Raw genomic sequence first — 20,809 nt, forward strand, 5'->3', positions numbered from 1 at the left:
GGTTCCTATTCGAGACTATACAGCTGGGACACCCAATGCACAAAATGTTCAGTGATCTATTATTTAGCTCATAATGAAAACTGGATAATAAGTCTTAAAAAAAAAAGAAAATTTGACTGAAGGAAGAATTCTTTTTCCTAAATCAATCTTTGAGTTTCATTCAAAATATAAGAATATATGTTTGAGAGGTGAAAGCTTGATTTCTACTTTTATTTTTGGCTTTTAGTTTCTACTACCAGGAAAAATTTTATTTTTTTAATTTTTATTTATTTATTTATTTGTCTGTCTGAGACAGGGTCTCACTATGCAGTTCTGGCTGGTCTTAAGCTCACTTTGTAGCCCAGGCTGGTCTCAAACACACAGTGATCCTCTTGCCTCAGCTTCCCATAGTGCTATAGGCGTGCGTCATCACTCCTGGTGGAAAAATTTTATATTGCTTTTTTATTACAAAGTTGTTCTGAGGAATAAATACCATAATGTATGTAAGTGTGCTTTATAATCCAGAATATAAGCATGATAACTGTTATATTCCTATAGTTGATTTCAAGAAAGCTTCATCGAGTCATTCACTCATTTCATAAAACTAACCTCTTCTATGGATTCAGAGAATGAGCCTTTAATGGCAAGCTGTTTCTATGAACCAAAAGGAAAATGGCCAGTGTGTTAGGTTTGCTGTTATGAATCTAGAACTCGAGGTGACAATTCCAGCAACGGAGAATACTAATTCATAGCTGCGGTGTGTTGTTTCTGTTGTCTAATGCCTTTAAGGCATGTTGATTAAGTGTGCATTTGCTTTAATTTGGACCCCAGGATGATTTTCCTTTCTCTAGGTTAGCACCCACATCACGGGCATTATTCGTCCAGCAATTTGTCCTACACACCTTGATCTAGTTATGATTAATAAGAACAAAACAGTATTTGTAACAGTGCACGTCCTTTATAACTGAAACTGCAATAAGTATAATTTCCCATACATGACATTTTCATGCATATGCCTTATCCCTGTACAATACTAATTGTTCTTTAACATACATTCCATAGGTTTCCTTTACTAACATTTTGGTCTCCTTTACTACTGACTGAACAGTTCTAAAACATGAATTTATAGTTACATTGTCATTTATTCCAATCCTATGGCATACACTGAATATAATATGTTTGAAAAACATTCTGATGTTTCCTTTGCAGATTACTGAATGTTACTATCCATTTCTATAAATTAAATTGACTAGGAAAACCCACAGTTTAAAAAATGTATACAAGAATAAGCTAGCTTATCACAAGGAACAAAAAAGAAAGAACCCAAGAATTCAAAATGGTATGTCAGGAACAGTATCTTCATGGTAAACATTCACTTTATGCAAATCCCACTTGGCTTCATTTAATTAAAAAGCTGAAAAAGAAAGAAAATTATTATGTACTGAACATATGGAAAACAATATGCAAGTACATGTAAATGTAACAAAATGTTATTATATTAATTCACCTAAGTTTTATTTTTTTACTATTTTGAAATATTTTGCAATACTTTAAAACTTGTCCCTAAAATGGGATTAGGTTTTATGCTGAGAAAAGGGTCAGCGGTGAAGATGTGACAACTTGAACTGCATTGTTGATTAAAGCCATAGTTATCAGCACTTAAATGGTAAGGCTGAAGAAATAAGATAAACAAACTGAAACAAATATTCGAATTTCAATGTCATAAAGAAAATACTGTTTCTCTTACTGAATTTATAAAACATAAAATTGCTTAAATAAAACAGTTATTTAATCATTTGGTCTTTTGTTACCGTAGATTATACAGTTTCCTTATATTGAACCACCAAAATGCATCTATATGCATAAATAAAATTGCTAATAGACTTTAATGAAACATTAATATACAGATGCTTTTACATATGGAACTAAAAGGAAAAAAGTATTTATTATTTTTAAGTTTCCCTAAGCAAAGATTTAATTTATAAAAAGGAATCTATTTAACTTGGTACAATAGACATCGATTTAAATAACATTAAGCCTTTGTTTGGTATTTGTATCTTCCTGCCACCATCTGACAGGTCCTTTCTGAGTCTTGATAATAAAAGGCAACTTTGCAAGGCAAAGACACCAGTTTTAACGTTAAAGGAAAACTGAATGCAATGGTTACTCAGCTGAAAAACCATATTGTTGGAAAAGTGTTCAAACTAGCAAGTTTTATGTTTGGATATTTAAATTATAATATTCTAGGCAAATATTGTTTTGTCTTTCTGAACCTCGGTTTCCTCATTATTGAAAAGAACATCTGTTTTGGATAATTTCCAAAGTTCTTTCCAGTGCTACCACATTATGAATGTAATGATACTATACTGTAAATGTAAATATATAGAGAGAATAAAATAGTATAGAATACCTATACACTAGAAATACATGGAATGAAATACAGAAATTATTAATAGGCAATTATGGTATATTAGTTATACAATTACAAGTTATGAACTAAAAGTTAGGTAATACAAACACAATAATTACTCTGTTTACCTATTTTTATGGAATTGGTAAAAGACAGCAATTATATGCTGCTGTCAGGATGCAGTCAGATGCTGTTTTAGCGTTTCCTAAGCCATGACAGAAGTACTAAAAGGGCAATCATCTCCACAAAGCAGTGTGTCAGCAGGGCCCATCAGGGCAGGATTGTCACTGCTCACCCATTCCCACAAACCTTAGCAACACTGACGGCAAAACAGATGTTCACTTGCAAGGGAACTTGTCAGTATTTTCTGTTCTTAATTATAAGCTTGCCCTGAAGTTAAAGCTAACTACAGAATAAAGGTCAATAAAAGATGAAACCTCAATCATAAATATATTTTAAGCTGTAATTAGAGCTGGAAGAATCACAACCTGAAACTGAGAATTTGAGTTTTTTGTTTTCATAGGACTGCTCTGCAAATTTCAAGATATACAGCAGTAGACTTTTTAACTATTGCTTAAAATACAGCTCTGTAAAAGTGAAGTACTCATATGACCCTTATGATAATTTTATAAGCTCCTACAATTTGAGAGCTAGGGAAGTTAAAAAAAAAGTTCTACAATATTTAGGTGTTACTGTTTTTACAGAGTAAAAGGATCTTTGTGACCATATTCCTAATATGAAAATAGATTAACAATTCTTAGTATGCTATGTCTTCACTGTATGGGTTTTTCTAAACTGAAATATTCAGAATTTGTTATAAAAATCCTTTGTTTACATCCCATTATGAAATGACAAATATTTTCAATACTGAACTGAACACATTCTATTAATTGTTCTGCAATAAAGGGTAAAACTAATTGAGCACTTACTATTCTTTCATATTAGGCTTCTTTTCATAAAAATGAGTTATAAAAATCGCTTGCAATTACACATTCAAGATACTGGAGAGACGGAGTACAAAAAATGTTGAAACTGTTTTATTAAAATGTTTCTCAGAAAAATATGAACAGTTATTCTCTAGGCAATCATTCAGATTTCATGTTTTATTTTCATTTTCATTATGTAAGTATTAAACATCCAATATATGTTTCAATATAAACGTTTTATATTGATATCCTCACCCACAGGATTAGTCTCTCATTTTTATCCACCTGGGTCTAACATATCTTTTTTCTTTTCCCATTTACCTGTCTAATAATTTTGATGTGTAACCTAAAAGTGTAACAGTTCTTATAGATTTATGCCTCCTACTGTCATATTTTTTCCTATTAATGTTTATCCCAGAAATGAATGTTATTGTATTGCACCTAAAAAAACTGTCAAGAACACTAAAAACTGGTAAGATTCCTCTTATTTGTGCTTTTCAGCGTTGTAGTTTGTTTCCTGGTGGAGCAAGAGGCGTCTCAGGTACGACTACCACCTTCTGTCTGGACTCAACTCTGCCTCTTCCGTAATCTACTGTAGCCAGTGTCAGTCTGCATAGGAACAACATTGACTACTGTGGCCAGTTCATTCTGGAGTGAATCTATGCATGCTCAGCTTTACCTAGGGCAGTGATGTAAGACAGCAGTTAAGGGGCATAGGCCGAGAATTATACACATGGGGATTTGAGGCAGGGCAGAACCAGTACAACTTTCTCACACCATTTCTCTTTTTTAGGCTAACTCTCTAACTATTGCATATCCATAATTTCGATAAAAATGTTAGCCTTCTCCTCCTGCAGAGTGATGTTTTAAAAGTTCATTAGCAAGTTTATTTAAAATCCAAAGCAGGTTTGTCTAGAAAAATTCCTCAAATTCAGCCCCCACTCCCAGTTAGTCTCAATCAGCATTGAATGAAGAATTTTCTTTAAAAAACGAAGACAAAGAACGATTGCACACTGATTGCGTTCAAGAGCACTGTGCTGGAGCATATAGGCTGGCGAGTCAAAGTACCACAAGAACTCAAAACCAACCGAACAAAGCAAAACCCTAACTCTGAGAACAAGTGCAGCAAATGCGCAGCAGCCAACGCAGAGTCAAACGCAGAAAGGCACCTCGCACAAAACTCATGAAGCCTGGCTGGACTGGGGGTCGCACCTCTGCACAGAGCCAGGAGGGGAATATTTTAAACTTTTTTGGCCACAGGTGTTTGTTAAAAGTATTTAAATAAAACTGCTTCAGTGCAAAAGCAGCCAAGAGCAATATATGAAATACGGATCTGTTTCAGGAAAAGTTTACTCATAGATAAAACAATTTAAATTTCATGCAATTTTCACGTCAGAAAATATTCTTTTTACGTGATTCGTAACTAGAAAATCCATCTTTTTGTGCACAGCACAGCAAAACATATGCAGCAGCTGCTAACTTCTGCACTAAGCCAGATGGTACACCGAAGGCCGTGCCACCGTACATGGGCCCAAAGTGTAAAATTTTTACTGCGATTCACACAATGACGTTATTGTACACCTAGTAAAGTCATATGTATTGTAGAAGAATAACTAATGGTACAAAATGTGTTCATGATGTATGAAGAAATCCACTTATAAAGTATGAATCCTATAATCCTTGCCTAAGTTCACAATATACACCATACAAGTTAAACTCCTGACCTTTGATAATCTTGGTGTTGGGATCATGAATACATTTTATTTTGCTTATCTGAATCTTCTAGAGGAACGTGTATTAACTTTTCCTTCTTTCTCGTTAGCAATGTATGGATTTTGATGAAGCAGCACTGTAGAAGGTACATGTCTTCCAATAATAATTCTGGCATGCTAAAACAAGTGATGGATAAGATAATGACTAAGTACTTAGATATACATTAGGAAGCTAGCTGATGGCCTGAAAGACGCAATGCACATAAACTAAAATGGCAGCAGCAGAAACAGAAAAGTAATGGGGACCAAATTAAATAACACGATCAGGATCAAGATATGAAGAGAAGGATGCAGGATGAGTGCAGAATGATCCCAAGGTTTCTACTGATTATGACTGCGGGGATGACACTGTCTTACAGCAACTAGAAATCAGAGAAACAGTTTTGGAGGCAGAGGTGATGTTTGGACAGACTGAGGTTAAGTTGTTCATGTAGTATGCATGTCTGGTTCTGGATCTCAACAGAAGATCAGGATTTGACAAGTACATTTAAGGCAGAAGTAATGTAAAAGAAAAAAATGTAAGTGTCATGTTACAAAATTCAGGATACAAGGTTTCATCTAAAATGTTAGAAGGATCCGGTTAAGTGAACTCTGGATTTCGTCACTAGAGTCTGTGTCAACATGTTTATTCTTTTTAGAATGTATGAACTAATAAAACATAGGTGTGTGCTGTTTGTTTTGGTTTTTACTGAATTTGAATTATTTCATCTGCTCCTGATGTTTTAAAAAAACAGAATTATACAGTGCTCTTGAAGAAATGCATTTTTTCCAGTTGTGAGTTGTATAAGTACTTCACTGAGATCTTCAGGTGAAAAGAATTTTCTTGTGCACTATTCTTATTTCATCTTCTCAAAATGGGGAAGAAATCAAGGCAATCTTGTGGTTATATATCACTATCTCATAGAAATCACTTATGTGGATAATGGGCAGCTGTTCAGATTTAATTTGGTATCCCCTGCCCCCTCAAAACAAGAGAGAGAGATTGGAATAAAGGCCTTGCTACACTACGCACAGCCAGGTTGTCAGTTAAATTTTCACTCCTATTTCATTGCCCTTGTGGTTAGTAGGAATCCCTGAGTCATTCCCCAGGTGTTTTTTTTTAAAGCTTCATACTCGTAAGTATTAAGCAGGAATGCTAGGAACAAGTACATTATGGCTGCTAGCCAGATGTCTTTAGCCAGAAGTCCTGGGGCTATTTCTTTCATGAAAGAAGATTACTGAACCAAGAAAAGTCTTCAAGTCTGAAACAAATGGTCAGTTTTAAAGGCCTAAAGAAATTTAAGTCTTTATTACGAACGAGAAAAAGATCTCTGAGAACAGAAACCTCTCTGTATCTGTAGTTGCCCAGGGTAACAGCTGTCAAGCTCTACCACGGCTAGGGACAGTTCTCTACACAGCAGCACAGACGGGGTGCTTGGTTTAGGGTTCTGATGACAGGACAAGTAATAATTAAAATGGTCAGAAACACAGATAGGAGGTCTGGGGGAAAGGAAAAAAAAGTATGTGAGGTTATGAAAAACAATGAAGACATTTGGGCCACAGGAGCTTCCCACGCCTTCTCTGCTTCAGCTGGATGCTGTGGGGTTCCTGACAGAGTCCAAAAGCTCTACTTCCACATGGAAATGACCCTCCAGAGGCCTCTAAAGCATAGCTGACTCAGGCTCAGCATGGGTGTGCCTTGGGCTTGATGGTTAGGGTATGCAGAGCAAAAGCATGAGTCTAGGTTCTGCATTTTTCTGTATCAAATTACTGTAAAGTCCCTATAATTTATTTCTGAACTTATCAGTTGTTCATTTAAAAAGCTCTCAATAAATTCACTCCTTGGAAGACTTGTGTTGTATTAATATTAGACAGCTGTCACATTGTTAGCAGGAAAAGGGATTACACTATATTTTTCCTAGGTAGAAGTATATTCCCCTGACTGTTTTAGCTTTGTACTTCCTCTCGAAAGTGGAAGAGAGAAGTTAAAAAAAAAAAAATGTATTTGCTTGAGGTGGAGGGGGGATGTTTGTATATGAGTATTACTATATAAAAATATGTTGTTTGCCAAATGGTTTATTCCAGGAGTCAAAGGCTATTTATTGGTGCAGATCCATGTTGAGGATTTGTCCCAGACAACAGCTTAAGACTGCAATGGGATTTCACAGTTATCTTACATTTTTAAAACAGCAGTTTACCATAACTTTTCTTACTTATGATAAATAGTATGGTCTTTACTTGAAAGATGAGGAAAACTGAGGCTCAGAGAAGATTAAAAGACTTGCCTGAAGTTATAGAGTTTTTAAGTGCCATGGTCCAAATCACATCTTCTCACTCAAAGTCCAGATCACTTTCCAATACACCACAATGAAATACAACAATATGGAAAAAATAATCCTTAAGATTCAATTTCCATTTGTACAATATTATTACAAGATTTAGCACTCTATTCTCTATCTAGTTAAGGGCATAAACAATGTTGCCTTTTCTCTCAATCATCTCAAATCTTTAGACCTTTATGCCATTTCCAAAGCTAGGACTCAGCATGAGAAAGGAAATACCACATTCTTGTCAATGACATGTACTGAGAGCTATCACCAGAACATTTATACATTATTTTTCTATTTTTACACCTCAAGATTGTGTTATTTTCCCTACAGATGAAAGCTCTATCTCCAAGATGTTCAAGTGAATATGGTATTGCGATACACTATACATCCTGGGATTTTTCTGCCATATGTGCTTGCTTACCACCATGCTTTTTAAAGTACACCTTTCATTTCTGTTCTTCACTTATTTTTACTGAATGTCATTACATTTTTCATTGCTATTAATCATTTCTCAAAATAACCAAACATATTATGAATTACAAGTATAAGACTATGGAACCATTTTATGTATCCATTTCTATGCTTTTCTAATACATGTATCTATTTTTAATTTTATGGCAGCCAGCTCAGAATCAAGTCTCTGCAGTAACTGCCTTTCTATGCATGCCTTTAGCTGTGCAGAACAACCTGACAACTCCAACGGTTGGCACCTGACATGGATTATATCTTCTGGATTTGTGTGACGTAGCAAATTAGTACTCTTCACTATATTTCAACAGTTCCCCTGCATTTACTGAAAAGAAATGTATCTGAGTAGACAGATTCAATTAATAAGTATATGATGAGCACCTACTATGTGCATTGCACTTTGTAGATATAAAAGATATACTTGTTAAGGACCTTTACCCAAGTACGTTACAGTCTTCTACAAGGAAAATAAATACATGAAACAGTTGTATATGAAGACTTAATGCAAAATATAATGTAATAAATTGCTACTGAATAATTAAGTGCTACCATGGCTGGTACAGACGAAGTTAGGTGCAGTCATTAATTTGTGTTGAGAACTCATTATATTTCAATTCTGAAGTTCATGGTGGAAGAAACAGGCTTAATAAAGTGAAATATGTTGGTAAAGATAAAGAAGTAAGAGACAACTATTCACTGAGCCTGTCTCTACTCTCATAAAAATACTACTCTCGAGCTGATGAAAAAACTAAATCACCTGTAGAGATCAGAGAGTTAAACTCAGATTTATTTAACTGTAGAGTCAGAGTTCTCAGCTATTTAATATTAAAAAAATTAAACTCCAAACTGGAACTCAGGACTTATGCTTTTAATTACTGTTATTTTCTCATTACAGTATACCATACTATCTCTATAAGACAGTTAAGTCTTAGAGACAGTTGGGAATCAAAGTGATAGAATCAATACAGAAAGTTTCACGTTATTCTCTAGTAAAACAGACTTGATTGCCATAGATGTTTTCATAAAAGTCTTCTGAAGCAATTTTTGAGTCACACAATTTTTGAGTGCCCATGGAAAATTACCCATAAGTGAAGGCTATTGTGTCCCTACTAGCACTTCATTCCTCCTAAAAATTGGGGAAAAACTAAAGTGAATTTTTATTCGACATATAAAATGAATTCAGTATTATCACTGGAACAACATTTCTTCTGAACCATGGCTCAGAGAGTAATTAAATCAAATTCAAAAGAATCATCTTATTTCACTGGTAGTTTCAAGGGACTCTGGAGCCCAATTAACTTCATCAAAGAGTTCAAGGAAAATCTGCTCTTTACTCAATGGAATTATGCAAATATAAAACAAAGCTATTTAATGATGTTCAGTGTAAAGGGAAAAAAACTTGTTTAGAGAAAAGTGGATTAAGTATACATGAATTTAAAATATTCATGTCAGAATTAATGATAATAACCAGCATCAAATATTTATTGGGTAATAAGAACTAGCTATCAGCAATGTGCTATATGATTTACATGCATTCTCTCATGTTAACAGAAGAAGGCACATAAAATCATCTCCACTCACAAATGAAAAAAAACCAGACTTAGAAAGGTTAAGCAATTTGCACAAGATCACATAATAAGCTTATTGAAACTCAGAAGACAATCTGGGAGAATTTAGTAATGGTATGAAATAGACTGATAATGTAGAAGACACCATTAATACACCTGGAAAAGATTTAAGGAAATATGGTAAATATTTAAAGATTTTTATGCTTTTAGTATATAAATCTATCAAGATAATGAAAACAGAAATTTTGAAGGTAGAGTCAAATAGTGAGAATATATCATAGGCATATAAATTGAGGGTTTTACAAGGCTAAAGATTAAAGCTGAAATAAAAAATAGATGACCAGGAAGGATCATTTAATGGTTGCCGGTTATGCAGAATTCAAAATTGTGAAGAAAGAATGAAAAAAATTAGTAGGAGATGATTATGGGTATGATGCTATGTATACAGACAATTATGGATACAGTTGTGTTTCAGATTTGCAAAAAAGCTATAATTCACAAAACATCAAAAGAAAAAAAATATTGAAGGCTATAAATGGCAGAGTACAATGACCTAATACCCAGGAAAGTAATTTGACATTAAAATGTCAAGCCTATGGCTACAGATGACTTTCTGTTAGGTTCAAATGAGCGTTTCCACTGAGGGATATCTTGAGTTGTATCCTAAACACAGAATTATCGAAAGTATATAGAGGGGAAAAGTTTTCCCTTGTAACTCACCTCTTGTTTAATAATATTTAATATGTATAGTTGGTAAGAACATGAATGTAACAGAAGTTGAATATATAACAGAAGTATTTCTGTTATAAGTAGTTGGACTGGTTTAGCCCTTGGCCTCTAGGGTTTATAATTCAGTATTTCTGGCCCCATATTCTTTGAAGATGGACATCTACTAATGTCCTTTCACATGTACTTAACAGAGAAATGGACAAAGGAGATACACTGTTTATACACAATGCAATATCACTCTACTATAAAGAAAGACAGACGTTGAGTCATCCGTAGGAAAACAGAAGTACCTTGAGACTATAATGTTAAGTAAAATAAATCAGACACACCGACTTAGTACTGCATGATTTCTCTTATATAAAACCCGAAGAATAAACAAAGACCAAAACACATGACTTACAATAGGAACAATGAGATAGGTTTTCTCCAAAGGGGAGAGGGTCAAGAAATGGAGGGAAGGAAAGAGAAGGGAGGGAAAGAGGATGAACAACATGTTAAGATGTGTTATGTACATGCACCAACCACACGCAGTAATGTGAATATCATGTACTGCAAATGTGTGCTAGAAAGAAAACGGACTGAAAAAAATCACAAAAACAAGTACTCAGCACCAGAACGTGCCTTCTAGAATGTGTGGTAGCCTTTTCTCTCCCTAGAATGATTGTTTCTTACTATTTCACTCACTTGTTTCACACAAACTGCCTTGATCTAATACGTGGGTTTTGGTTTTTTTGTTCTTTTTTTTCCGGTACCAGGAATTGAACTCATGACCTTGCGCTTGCCAGGCAGGCGCTGTGCCGCTGAGCTAAATCCCCAGCCCCTGTTCTTATTTTTTAAATAAAGTAACTCTGGTTTTACAAATAAAGCTTCTGGGAATACAAATAGTTCTTTAACTATGTGATGCTGTTTATAGTGAACTAATCTCTCACAGAATAATTAAATGAAAAAAGATCTTTCTTTTCTTCACCAACATCTCACCTTTCAGCTAATCCCACAATTATTTCTCCTTTTGCCTTTTCTGTTGTTCCTTTTGCCACCAGCTTTGCTTTCTCCGGTTAACCCACTGTTCTGATGCATGTATTTTCACCTGTACTGGCAGGTTTTAGTTTAGTTCAGACTTTATCCAAATCGCTGGTATTACCCTCTACAGCCCTTTTAGTAACACTCACTTCTGATATTCATTACCTATTTATTACCATAATCATTTAGAGAATTGATAAAATTTCTGAGGGAAAAAAAAGGAAAGCTTATTTAAAAGAAAAATGAAACAACAGAAGAAAAATAAGACCCAAAGCACTGTATATCCTTATTCAGGCAGTATTAGCATATATATGCATGCCACACAATAAAAGGAGGCAAGTTTTTAAGTGCAGAACTGGTGGTTTTCTTTGTTCATAATGCTCCCCACACTATAATGAAGGGAATACATTTCTTCTGTAAACTTGAAAACATAAAAGAATTTGAGTCTCAGTAAACCCAAGGGGGATGTCTTTGCATGCTATAAGGATGTATGGAAGCCTAAGGAACAATTTGCTGATATATACTTATGAAAGAGAACGCCAAGAAATACATACATAAATTCTCCACACAGCTAAAGAGAAACACTAGAAGATTACATAGGAAATGATAAATAAATCAGGGGAATTATTTAAATTTAATAGAGGGATAGTTGGATAATTGAGTCATGCAGTTCAAATAAGAGAAACAGAAATCTCAGTAAAATTTTGAAGAGATAGAGTATTATAAAGAAATAGAAGGGAAATTTGAATTTCAGAAGGAACCACATAACCCACCATGCAAACTATAGAGGCTTTCATTCAGTAAATGATAGCTTATTTTTATTTTATTTAACAAACTAATTTGTCAGAGATCTTAGTTCTTCCTTCCCTTTCTGTTTCATCTTATATGGTAAAACTTAACATTTAAGGAAAAACATAAAATAAGTTTTATAAATTTCTTAAGGAAAGATTCTTCCATCTAACTCCGGAACGATTGAGGCTCACAAAGGAACTGGAGAGAACAGACGGAAAGTTCTGACTTCAGTGCTAGACATTTAAATGTCAGTATTTTTCTTAGACGCTCTATTATATCACTGAGGTCATTGTACAGCTGACTTTGTATGTCACTTCTGACTCTTGATTCTGGGACATATTTTTACTTTGGTGAATATAAGAACTAGGTGAACCACACAAACTATGGCATAGGAGAAGCCAAACAGCTGCTCACCTGAGGCTCTGCTTCTACCTCTAACTAGACACGTTAATGTTTGGATTAGAGAATTATCCCAGAATTCATCCAAGTGGTACAAAAAATATTACCTTGTGTGTGTATTCCCTTTCATCTAACTAGTACTTTTTCAGCTAGAAATATATTCATTATTGAGCAACACATATTAAGTTTATCAAGGCAGAGCAACAGACTCATAATCTCCCAGATACTATGCATATACTTCTCTTTCCATTTGTCTGTAGACATTTTAGGGTTCTCTGCTCATGAAATATCTTTAGTACCTGCCTCTTCTCTACTTTGAAGGCTGTCCTTCATACAGAGTAGGCTAGTTCAGAGATTCTTCTGGAGTCCTTTTTTATTCAACCCATAGAGTCCCTTTTCACTTGGAAATTATTTCCATATAGTAGAATGCCATTAGCTTTTGAGACTTTGTGTAACTATTCCTGCTTCATAGGCATATTACTTCATGGGCATATTTTCTTTCTCCAAGAAACTTAAAAACATAATGATATCTATAAAGCATTTTTTAGCAGCTCAAAAAAAAAAAAAAAAAAAAAACTGAAAGGCAATTATGTAATCATTTAGGTCATGGTTCTTTAAAACTGGCTCATCAAAATTATCTGGGTAAATCCCAATCTAATTTGATTCTTAAGACCCACACTTGAATCTAATTCAATAGGATGTGGCATAATACTTTTATGTTTTAAAAGTTCCCTTCAAGAATTAGACGGGTAACCAAGAAAGAAATATGATTTATTCTACCTTATTACATTTGTATACGTGGAAAAATGAAACCTCAGAGAAGTGACCTGCCAAAGTATAAAGCTAATTAAGTCAGAGAGCACCAGATGAGATCTCAGATGTCTGAAACTTTATCCCAATGATTACTAAAGCAACTCAGAAATCTCTTGCTCCATTTAACTGCAGAGGCTGTTGGTGTATCCTTTGAGAACAGCTAAGTGCAAAGTACTGATGAGGCAAGGACCTCCACATTTTGGATGCATACTATCTTCTTCCTAATTATATGGATTTTTCTACCATTGCTCTAAAATAATTTTTAATGATCTATTTCAGGATCAGGCAATGTTAAATCAAAATTCTCTGGATTTTCCTTAAATTTGCTGCAGAATTTTAGTTGTCTGGTATCCAATTTTAAGACTGCTAACTTTTAACTCACAGTAGAAAACTGGTTTGGCCAGTGAATGTTCTTCCTGTCTGTGAGAAAGAGAACTGAGGCAACTCCCCTTATCCCTCACCCTTCTTAATCTTCTACCAAACTTTTATTGTAATTTTTCTGTGCAAGGTAAATTGCTGACTTCCTAAAGCCAAAGGACTCAATCTAGGACAGGCAATACTGAAACTGGTGAGACATTACGTAGCACCTATGATAGGATATGGAGCAACAAACTGCAGTGAGTGTCTTGCCGTATAGTCAGAGAAAGACTATACTCCTTGTGGAGCTGGGGAAGGTTTGCCAGAGGGGCAAATACAGTTGGTTCTAAAAGATATTTGCTTTCAGGGGAAAAACATTCCAGACATGATACTATGTGCACAGAAAAGATGTGAAAATGTCTGGTTATTCAAGTAACGTGCAGTTGAGAAAATTTAGAAAAAAGGCGGTACAGGTAAACTTTCATTTGCCCAATACCAATGGACCAATTATGTTTTAATGGATTGAAATAAGAGTAACAAAGGATGGAATCTGGCTATTTTTAAACTTTACTAACTTCCAAGTCCTTGCTAATTAGCCTTAGTTAAAGAATATGTTTTAAGTTCTCTTTACTAACTGATAAGAGTTTCGATGAGCACAACTGATTCCAACTGATTATCTGGTGAAATTATCCTAGCTGGAAATAACTCATGATAGATTCTGAGAAAAAAATGAGTTCTGTATTCTATGCCAGGATGATTAACAGCCATCTACATACAATGAAAAGAACAGTAAGGATTCCTATGACCAGACTACACAGTCTAGAAAATGTCCACTATAGATGCTGTTACTGAAAGCTAGAATCACCAATCAGTAAGCAGGACCCCACAGGGTGTAGGTAACACATGATTAACTATCATATATTAAAACTAACACAAAAACTATACATACTACGAAGAATTGTAAGTAAAATTTTCTGACAACTCAGAGTGTATCTACATTTAAGTCCACCACTGTTTTTATTACTGTAAGAATACTAAACAAAATTATAGCTTTTACACTAAGCATAGCTAATTTTCTTTTTCATACCACTTAAGACAACCCACCAGGTCTGCATCATCATTTTTAAACAACTGTTACAAGCTTTAAATTTTCTTCTCTTCCCTCTTATCAAATTTTTGTTATATCAGTTTTGGTGCTTTCTGCTTCAATACAGTAACACTTTACTCATAACTTTAAGAAAGCATGTGGGCAAGAACAAGTACACGCAAATAACTCCCATTTGCATGCAAATTAAAGGAAATTAAAGATGGGTCTTTAATTAGATGCTAGGTCATATTTTTTTTTTTTTTTTTCCAGTACCGGGAATTGAACTCACGATCTTGTGCTTGCCAGGCAGGCACTCTGCCGCTGAGCTAAATCCCCAGCCCCCAGGTCATGTTTTGATACCTTAGTTTGAACTTTCAAATGTTATCATTCTCCCGCTGAACAACTTCTTTATATATGCATTTTCTCGTTTATGAAGATTACTTTGTAAGCCAAAATACAATTTCTTGTTCTAAGTTGTTCAACACATATACACTGTCTACTATGTGATATTTTATCCCAGAATCTGGTGAAAAGGCAGTGAATGAGAAATGTGATCTTTGCCCAGAGTTTGTATCTAGTAGAGGATACAAACCAAAAAAAAAAAAAAAAAATACAGTTAATTACAAGGATATGTGCTGTCAGAAATTCATATTTGCTATTTAAGTTTTCCTTCAAATTTTTTCTTCAAGGAAAGAAGTTAAACAGTTTATTTTTAAAGTAGAATAAAATGAGTTCAATGCCTAGCAAAAGTTTCTCTTTCATAGAGAAATCATCATGCAAATGGAAAAAAATTCTAAGGAAATTAACACTGTTTTCAGAGATTCTTTTTAAAATCCAAACCGTTAGTGGAAGAAAAATGTCTTTTTCACCATAATCATTCAGGATCTTGAAAGACAAAAAGTACTTTTTCTTCCTACTAGTAACAGATGACTAGGGGCAGGGCAGATGTGGCAGACTGACATGGAAGTTCTCCTTTTGGCTGCACCATCCTGGACAGCCACAAATATAACCAATCAGGTTGTTTTTCTTAGAAAAGAAAGCTCATGAGGGCGTGAGTGAAACTGGTAGCAGGATGGGCACCAAAGGCAGAGAGATGACTCCAATCTGCTGAGGAGGAGGAGGGAGAAGTATAACGAAATTAGTCAGCAGTAATGGGTGGAAGAATGAGAGGTAAAGACAAGTAACTGAGCCACCTCTGGAACACAGAATACCCAAAAGCAATGTGTGAGGTTAAGTGACTTGTATACTGAACCTCTGCAAAATCTGCTGAGATTTAGTTGGGTGGCAGCTAGCTTTTTCGCTGTCCTTGCGTCTAGGCCTATGTTTATAATACACCTTCCATTATTTAAAATGGCTTAACTGGCTCTTGGCTACCTGAATCTAAAATTGCATAGCAGAGCAGCCAAACTATACTCAGGCTGTTGAATGTGGTAAACACAGCCAGCAGCACAGCAGACGTCTGGGCCAGGGCCAGCTTTCTACTTCCACACTGCACCTCATATCGTTCAGCTGACCAGGTTTCCCAAGCTTCTCTGCTAGGCTCTCTTCTGACTCTTTTGCTTGGCAGCTTCTTACGAGGTTTCATCTGAACAATGTCAAGTTTCATATTCACAACCTACTTGTGCAAAGGCATGTCTTCCAGCTCTGTATTGTTCGAGGAGATTGCACCTGCATGTGCAGCCTTAAGGCAAGCAAGCTGAAGGTAATCTCATCTCTTGACAAGGGAGTGTGACTGGTTGCACAACTAAAAAGCTGCAGTGCGCCAGGCGTGGTGGTATAGTCCTGTAATTCCAGCACTATGGAAGCTGAGGCAGGAGAACTGCCTTGAGTTGGAGGCACCCTGAACTACACAGTGAGTTCAAGGCTTACCTGAACTACATAGTGAGACTCTGTCTCAAAAAACAAAAACAAAAACAAAAACAAAAACAAAAACAAAAACACCCAATCTGAAAAGCAAACCTCCAAAAAAGAGATTGAAATTAAACAAGTGTGAATGACCTCTGTTTCAGATATGCTTACTATGTATATCTAGCATAAAACCTACAATATGAACTCTGTAAAGCTCAATAGGTTATTTATACGTCTAACCTGGTTTTTAAAAATTCCCAGAGCATTGGCAGGCTATTGTTAAATGACGACTACTTCTTGGAAAAAAGGACAAACTTAAAGCTATTCACATCGTAACAAAAACAGTGCTATCAAATACAACATTATCATACAGAACTAATAAAACCTGACATTTTTCTCTTTTTCTGGCCATTATATTGCCTTGTCAGAGAAAAATCTACATAGAAAATGCTGTTCAAGTATGATCATGTGCTCTGCAAGGCCAGGACCACCAGAGTTTTCCTTTCCTTACCTCTCCTGGCCATCAATTACAGAGGGTTTGGGAATCTAATGATAGCTCCTATAGAGATTAACTTTTTTCCAAAAATAAGGACACAACTTTTCCTTTGACATATTTTGAATGCTGCAGACTGAAATGAATTAATGTTAAATTTTTTTTTGGAATCCTAGCTAAAAGGCCTAATAATATGAAGTATTTCTATTTTGCTTGATTTACAGAGTCCATTACAGAACACAGGTGTATCAAACGGAGATAAATCATACAGACTGATTAGCCTGTTCATTTTACAATTGCAGAATCAAAACTAGCTGGCTAACATCGAAAGTACAATGAAAACACTGAAGATATCACTTGCCTTTCTTATTATTCCTGAACCCACAATGGATGTTTTTAGAAATTCACTGATGCTGTAGGCTCGGTTTAGGGCAGATGATCCCACAGCTCAGATCTGATGCCCACCTTCCTTCCATTCCCTTAGCATATTTATTTTTAATGAGTGTGGGAAGGAAACAATTTGAAATGTATCTCCAGCCATGTGAGAAAACAGTGAGGTGAGGCTGAAGAGTCTTGTTCTTCAACTATAATTCTGGTCAGATCTCCTCTCCCTGTGATTTTTTTTTTCTGTCCCTTCAGATAAAGCTAATGCTGTATTGTTCCCATGGTCTATGGGTCTAACAGTCTCTAAAAATGTCCACTGTTCACATGAGGAAGTTAAGGGCTGATGAATTTTACTTTCTATGAATACATCATTGCTTCTACTACCTCAGCAGGAAAGCTCTTTAAAAAATTACAAGTTTGCAGAATTCAAAAGATGACACTGAGAGTAAATTATATGAAAAAACAATCTTGCACATAAAGTAAAAATTATGACAGGTAAGAGAAAAAGAAAGTAGATGAAGTACATAAAGCTTAAAACTTGATTTGTGACATCTATAAAATGAAAATTATATCCTACTTTGGAACACAATGTGCCTTATATCTCCTTTGTAGAGCCCATTATGCCTAACACATAGTAGGTGCTCAAAGAATTGCTTAAGAAAATTTACAATCACATGGCAAATTAGCTACCTTACATTAATCTTTAATTATACATTAACCATTGGAATTCTGTTAGTTAAAAAATAAAACATTCATATTAGTATAAAGATATTACCTATAAGGATAGCCATGGTACTTGGAACGAAATATTGAAAGTAGAAAACTGAAGAAGAAGACCACCAGGCCTAATCCCACTAGGCAAATTACTAGAAAGAGAAAGAAAATACCATTAGTCTCTAAAAACATGCAAATAGTAACTCAAATGTTTATTTTTTTTAAAATGCATTCAATTACAGAATACTTACATTTAATAGTTCATGGCACATACAGGTACAACAGACAAGATAATCCACAATACAATTCATTATTTTCCACATTCTTCTCAATGAATATGTACTATTTGGGGTATGAAAACAACACAGTGACTATTCTAAGTCTTCTAGTGGTTTTCTTCTCTTACATAGTTCCTACAAGTACTAAATGCTCCAGACGGATCAAAGTAAAACAAAATAGGTGACAAACCACAAATAAAATCATAAGTTCCTGCATTATGAAGCATTGGCTATAACAGCGGGAACATTTGCATATTAGAATGCTAAATATATATATATATATATATTTTTTTTTGGTCTTTTTTGAGACAGGGTCTCGCTATGCAGTTCAGGCTGGCCTTGAGCTCACTTTGTAACCCAGGCTGCTCTCAAATGCACAGTGATCCTCCTGCCTCAGCCTCCTGAGTGCTGGGATTACAGGCTTATATTTTTATTCTTTTCCAAATGCCATGCAATATTCTGAAAGAAATATTTTAAGTTATCAGTTTGATCATTGCTTCAGTAAAAGCATGTTCCCTAGAAGGAACTTCTCCTGTGTATAGAAGGCTATACACAGGATATACTCCTGTGTATAAAAGCTTGGACAATCAGAAAAGATGATCTCAGTGAGAGCTAAAAGTGGGGAAACCCACTCTGCAGTAGGTAAGAGTGCGAGCACTGCGGCTGTTTTAAAAAGGCACAGCGGGAACAGGCCACAGTAGTATGTGCTATGGTCTAGGTGCTCAATATTACTCTGTCTCAATAAAGATGATATAGGGAAATTATTTTTAAATTTCTTGTTTATTATGGGTGGGAAGCTATCACTCCACAGTAGATGAGTAATAACTAATAGACTGTTTTGTATATGTATTTTAGACTTTTAATTACATAACAAGATTATCAATAACATAAACATGCTAATAAAATTTAAATGTTTAAGAATCTGTGCCAATTAAATGTAGCTATGTTTGTAATAAAAAAAACAAATATACTGAATGCATTTTACTGAAATCTCTTCTACAAAGTTAGAAGTTAACATTACTGGTCAATAAGCAATAGTGAAACATCATTTAAAAATAAAACATTTGGGTAATACTTATATCCTTTAATTTCAAGTAATTTTAAAAAACCTTAAAATACCTCAAATTTTTATTTAAAAAGGACAAATGACATTAAAATAGGACAGAAAAAGACAAGTAAAATCAAACAGATCTATATACTTCTATAATGATGAAATACAATTTAAAAATTGTTTTATAGTACACAAATAAAACTGGGTTTAATTAATCCTGAAAGTAAGTAAGGTGTAGTACTGTCAAAACGGAGTCTACTAATTTACCAGTTAATTTTCATTTAACTCTGGGGGAGAGTCACTCTCTAACTTCTGAGCATAAATTACGAAACTTTATAAGCATTTAATAATAGCATCTTAATGCAGCCTTTGTGATATTCCATTTTAGACAATATGCATACAGTTGAACTTCAAATGAATATTAGCAGAAAAGGTAAAAATGTTGTTGAATATCACAAAATTTAAAAATCTTTAAAAACTCATACAATATCCAAGTATGATGAAAAGCTGGCCCGAGACAGAGCATATTAACAAACTGCTTGCAACAACCCCTGAAAACCTAGAATTAATTATATAATGCTTTACTTTTTAACTTCTTAGCTGGTGCTTTAGCAAGCCTTTCTTCTTTTCCTTTATGTCACTGTTATGGTTTGTGTCTGTGTGTCCCGTCAAAGCCTCATGAGGTCATGGGGCAGGCTTTTCGAGTTTGACTGATTATGAGTGTGAGAGCTACACCCGCCCTGGGGTGGATAGTTTCCGTATGTAAGCGAGAGGAAGAGGCTACTTGTGGCCATTCCTCCCTTGGGTGCTTGATGCTTTTGCTGTGTTCTGCTGCCATGAGCTGTAGCCCTCTGCCATGTGCCACTCTGCCCTGTAACCTACCAAGTATGGACTGAAACCTCCACAAAATGTAAGCGAAATAAACCTTTCCTTCCTTAATTTTGGGCATCAGGTATTTTGTCCCAGCAACGAGAGAAAAGTAACCAAGACAGTCACCCTTCTCTAGTTTTCAGAAGAGGAATAAAACACTCTTCATTACCTTGCTACTATCAATACCCTCACTGGATTGGGCTCAATAGGAAATGAAGCTCAAAAGGCGAGATCAAGGAAAACAGAATGTATTTACTTCATTTCATACAGTGGAACAAAGACTTGTACTAAGTACTTGTGTATGGGAATAGAAAGGGACTAAATCCAGTGAGTGATTACAAATGACCCATAGTAGTCCATCAACCCATGGGAGGTAACAATCTGTAGGGAGGAAACGCCATGGTGAGAGGGAAGCACTCTGACTCGGGCAATACTAAAAATTATAGCAGAATACGATGTCAAAACCAAGAGTCATATCAGAATCAAAAAGGAGTAATTTAAAAATACATTTCCCTGCTCATTTATATGTGTGTGCATATGCT

The 20,809-nt window shown here is 35.0% G+C and overlaps 1 protein-coding gene across 1 annotated transcript in view; it reads right to left on the minus strand.

Annotated features, from left to right (window-relative positions):
* Positions 1-915: 915 nt before the first annotated feature.
* Positions 916-20,809, minus strand: part of Tusc3 (tumor suppressor candidate 3) — a 214,412-nt gene continuing 194,518 nt past the window's right edge. Inside the window, exons 9-11 of the mRNA XM_005398343.2 lie at positions 18,130-18,220; positions 7,352-7,416; positions 916-1,393 (exon numbers count right to left, since the gene is read on the minus strand). Coding sequence (XP_005398400.1) covers positions 7,398-7,416; positions 18,130-18,220 — 110 coding nt within the window. The 3' untranslated portion in view covers positions 916-1,393; positions 7,352-7,397. The remainder of the gene's footprint in view (positions 1,394-7,351; positions 7,417-18,129; positions 18,221-20,809) is intronic.

The sequence above is a fragment of the Chinchilla lanigera genome, unplaced genomic scaffold (genome assembly GCF_000276665.1).
Source record: "Chinchilla lanigera isolate Chin_1 unplaced genomic scaffold, ChiLan1.0 scaffold00062, whole genome shotgun sequence".
Lineage (NCBI taxonomy): Eukaryota > Metazoa > Chordata > Mammalia > Rodentia > Chinchillidae > Chinchilla > Chinchilla lanigera.